The following is a 3725-nucleotide window of genomic DNA, read 5'->3' as shown; positions in this document are numbered from 1 at the left end:
CAGCACTCAATAAAAAGTTTCCTAAACAGATAAAAGTGATAAATCAGGAAACACAATTAATAAACACTAACAGCTCCTGCTGTCACACATGGATGTCATGACATCGATCATGACATTCACTACACAACTTGTATTAGCTCCACACATATATGCAACCTGCATATACACAATAAACCAGGTATGTTTTACCGATAATGCAGCCAACATGCAAACACCTTCAATCTCCCCCTTTGGCAAAATTTTGGCTAAAACATCCTGTCACACCATACCAGAGAAAAACTTGCAGCGGATAACCAAAACACAATAACACAAGCTAATACAAACAAATATCATACATCACCAGTATGCACACAATACTCAGACAAAAATAGACAGACAGCACACAAGAGTAGCACAAGCACAAACAGATCAACACAAAGATACGCAAATAGAATTGTTGATCACACACAACCACCATTCTTGTTGTTCTGGGGTGACACATAATACTTTTCCCCCTATTTGGCCACAAATGTTGCCAAAACCTAAAGAAAACTCCTCGCTCAACGAGTTTAAATAGGTCCAAAAATTTAAACTGACCGAAAAAACATAAAACAGACGGAACTAAATGCAAAAGAACAAAGCAAGCAAAACAAAAAAAACACACTAGACTCTAGTTGCAATTACTGCTCAGAGTCAGATCCTGTTGAGGTGTCTGAAGAACTTTCTTTCTCAGAGTCATCAGCAGGACTAGCATTTTCTTCTTCCAATTCTTGATCATCTTTATCTTCCATCTCTTTAGTATCTGCAAACTCCTCATTCTCATCCATTTCCAGAGTACGTATCATTTGTTCAAGAGGCATTTTTCTAGATTCCAGTTCTTTCCAAGTCTCTTTTAGTATTGCTATGACTTCTGCTTTACTGACTGATGCTCCAGATTTGGAAGTTTCAGCTAATGTCATGACAATGTCTGGAACATGCTTTCCTTGAAACAGTTTGTAATGGAAAGCCAAGGGACTTTCTCTTTTGCACACTACATCATGTTCATTGAGAATGTTTGAATATTGATCCAGAATTATACCACTTAAGAGGGATGGAAAGGCGATTGGACCCTTAATACTGAAGCTTCCAGCATGCTTCATGGTTTGGTCAAAAATATATGCTCCATAATCAAACTTTGCCTTTGTTCCTACAGCATACAGAAATCTACCAAGCACAGTTGAGATAGTGGACTTGGGATTTGTTGGAACCCAATTAGTTGCTCCTATTTTGTGAAGCATTGCATACTTGATGCTCAGCTTACTTGCAGTTAGCTTCTCTTTCATGGGCCAGCTTTTTACCTGCTTGGCTGTGATCACTTGACAGACTTGGTTGTCTGTTACTTCCAGCTCGGTTTGAGCTTCACTTGTTCTTCCCAAGAATTTATTAATCACAGAAGGAGAGAACGATACACACTTACCTCTTACAAACACCTTTCTGTAGTCTGCACTTTTGCTATTGCCACAATCTTCATATAGGTTTACCACAAATTCTTTGACCAGCTTCTCATAACATTTGGGAAGATTGCACACAGTTTTTAGCAGTCCAGCTTCTTGAATCAGCTCTAAGACCTCCTTGTTTTCAAGAGCATTTGGAGCCAATTCCCTTTCAACAACCAATCTCTTTTGGAGAACATATTTCCATCTGCTGACACTAGAGGCATAGTGGAAAGACACATTATCAATGGGAACTTCAGGGATGCTAGTAGCAAGCTTATTGGTTGTAGGCTTCCTCCTTGATGGAATGTCAAGGACATTTACTTCAGCATCAGATTCAGGTTCAACAATTTCCCGTTCTTTTCTTTTCTTTGGAATGACCCTGCTCCAAGATTTTGAAGGACCAACCCCTTTACTCTTGGTAACAACTTTGCTCTTGACAGGACCTGCAGAAGTACTCTTCTTCCTGACAGTGTCTTTGGCAGGGTTGTTCACTTGAGTGCTCCCTTTTGGTGATCCTTGAACAACAGCTTTGCCTTTTCTTCTTGTTATTAGCCTGTTGGCTACACTCGGATTCAAGGAGGTAAGTAATTCGTCGTCAGAGTACTCATCTAAGTCTACCACATTAGTATCAGTTTCAGTATTGGCCTTAGGGTGCTCATTATTGTCAATGTCATTGACATCCTTGGTGACATTGGTATTCTTAGTAATCCCTTGTTCATCCTTGTTGATTTCTAGGTCACTATCAACGGTGTGAGCAGCCTTAACCTTACTGGTGTTATTGAGGGGATCAGCCATTATGGTTTGAAGAGGAATAGATATTCCATGCACTTGATGATTCTCCTTCAGAATACGAGTGACAATCCTGGTAATTGCGCTATCGACATATTTGGATCCTTCTTTAGTAAGTTCCTCCATGGTAGCAGATGCTGAGGATTTGGTACCCTTGTTGTGAATACCCTCCTTGGGTCGTTTTGCATGAGTCGTTTTAGGCTTTGTGGCCTTTACTTCATCACTGCTAATCGTCCTTAAAGGGACAACCTTAATGACCCTATTAGGGTTAGAGGACTCTTCTGGTGTTGCTGAGTCTGTAACGGGAGATTCATCATTTGATTGCTGAGACATTCTGAACCTTAGAGAACCAGAACTTGTTTCACACTTGTGAGAGCATTAGAAGTAGATCAATCTCAGAGAGTAGCTAGCAGAACTACTAGGAAGGTTTGCCGTTTTTAGAATATTAGGGGATCGAGGGAGCTTTATATGCACACTGAGTGAGGGAACTTTCAAAACATGGATTTTGACAAAGCCCAAATAGTATTCCCTCACGTTGGTTAATTGTTATACTAAGTTTTGGTAGCAGATACCCAACATACCCTTTTCTGTCACATTGTCTTTAGATGTTGTTGCAACATTCTCTGTGACATTGCTTTCAGACAGTCCTTTAGGATCATTGCTCACATTTGACTTTTCCAGTTTTCTTTCCCGATCTGTAATGTCCATCACAAGGCTTACTCTTTCTTCTAGCAGAAATCTTTTGATACTTATGTACTCCCTTACTTTTGCACACAGTTTCTCATTCATTAGACTGGTCTCAGAAAAACCAGTAGACATTTCAGTTATAGTGAGATCACTAACATAGGATTCTTTATCCGATTCATCAGACTCATTAGATTCATCAAATTCGTGATGGTACATTTTTAATTCTTCTTTGATCATGGAGTAGTCAGAGGGGTGGACAGATGTGTCAGGCTTCCATAGATAGCAATTATCCTTAGATCTAAATCCCTTCATGACTTCCTCATTTTCTTCATTAGTGATGATACACTCATCTTTGGTGAACCTAACATTGAGTCCTTCATCACACAACTGACTGATGCTTATAAGGTTTGCAGTTAGTCCTTATACAAGTAGAACATTGTTTAGATTAGGTATACCCACCCCTTCTGTCTTCCCAACACCTTTGACTTCTCTTATATCTCCATCACCCAGAGTTACATAGTTGTTTCCTTCCAATTTAAGATCTACTAGAGAGTTCTTCCTCCCGGTCATATGATTTGAACAACCACTATCAAGGTACCAATCTTCTTTTGCTGGCATCCTTAGAGAAGTGTGTGCTATTAGAGCAATATTCTTAGCTATCCCAGATTGCTTCCTGTTACAAGTATCATGATCAAGTTTGACTTGTTGAGTTTGGTCTAGATATCCAAATAGTCTGAAACAGAATGGCTTTATGTGACCAAATCTTCCACAGTGATGACACCTCCACTTCTGGAA

General features: G+C 39.5%; 1 protein-coding gene across 1 annotated transcript; it reads right to left on the bottom strand.

Annotated features, from left to right (window-relative positions):
• Positions 1-659: 659 nt before the first annotated feature.
• LOC131634553 (uncharacterized) lies at positions 660-2576 on the bottom strand. The gene has a single exon (XM_058905223.1). It carries the CDS (start codon positions 2574-2576, stop codon positions 660-662), a length of 1917 nt encoding a protein of 638 aa, XP_058761206.1.
• Between the last annotated feature and the right edge of the window lie 1149 nt (positions 2577-3725).

This window comes from Vicia villosa, unplaced genomic scaffold, assembly GCF_029867415.1.
Source record: "Vicia villosa cultivar HV-30 ecotype Madison, WI unplaced genomic scaffold, Vvil1.0 ctg.001315F_1_1, whole genome shotgun sequence".
NCBI lineage: Eukaryota > Viridiplantae > Streptophyta > Magnoliopsida > Fabales > Fabaceae > Vicia > Vicia villosa.
Note: the sequence above shows the minus strand (reverse complement) of the source record. Positions and strands in the feature narration are given on the sequence as shown.

What these genes read in the sequence shown, in the direction of transcription:
- LOC131634553 (XM_058905223.1), bottom strand. Translation starts at nt 2,576, where the DNA reads ATGTCTCAGCAATCAAATGATGAATCTCCCGTTACAGACTCAGCAACA.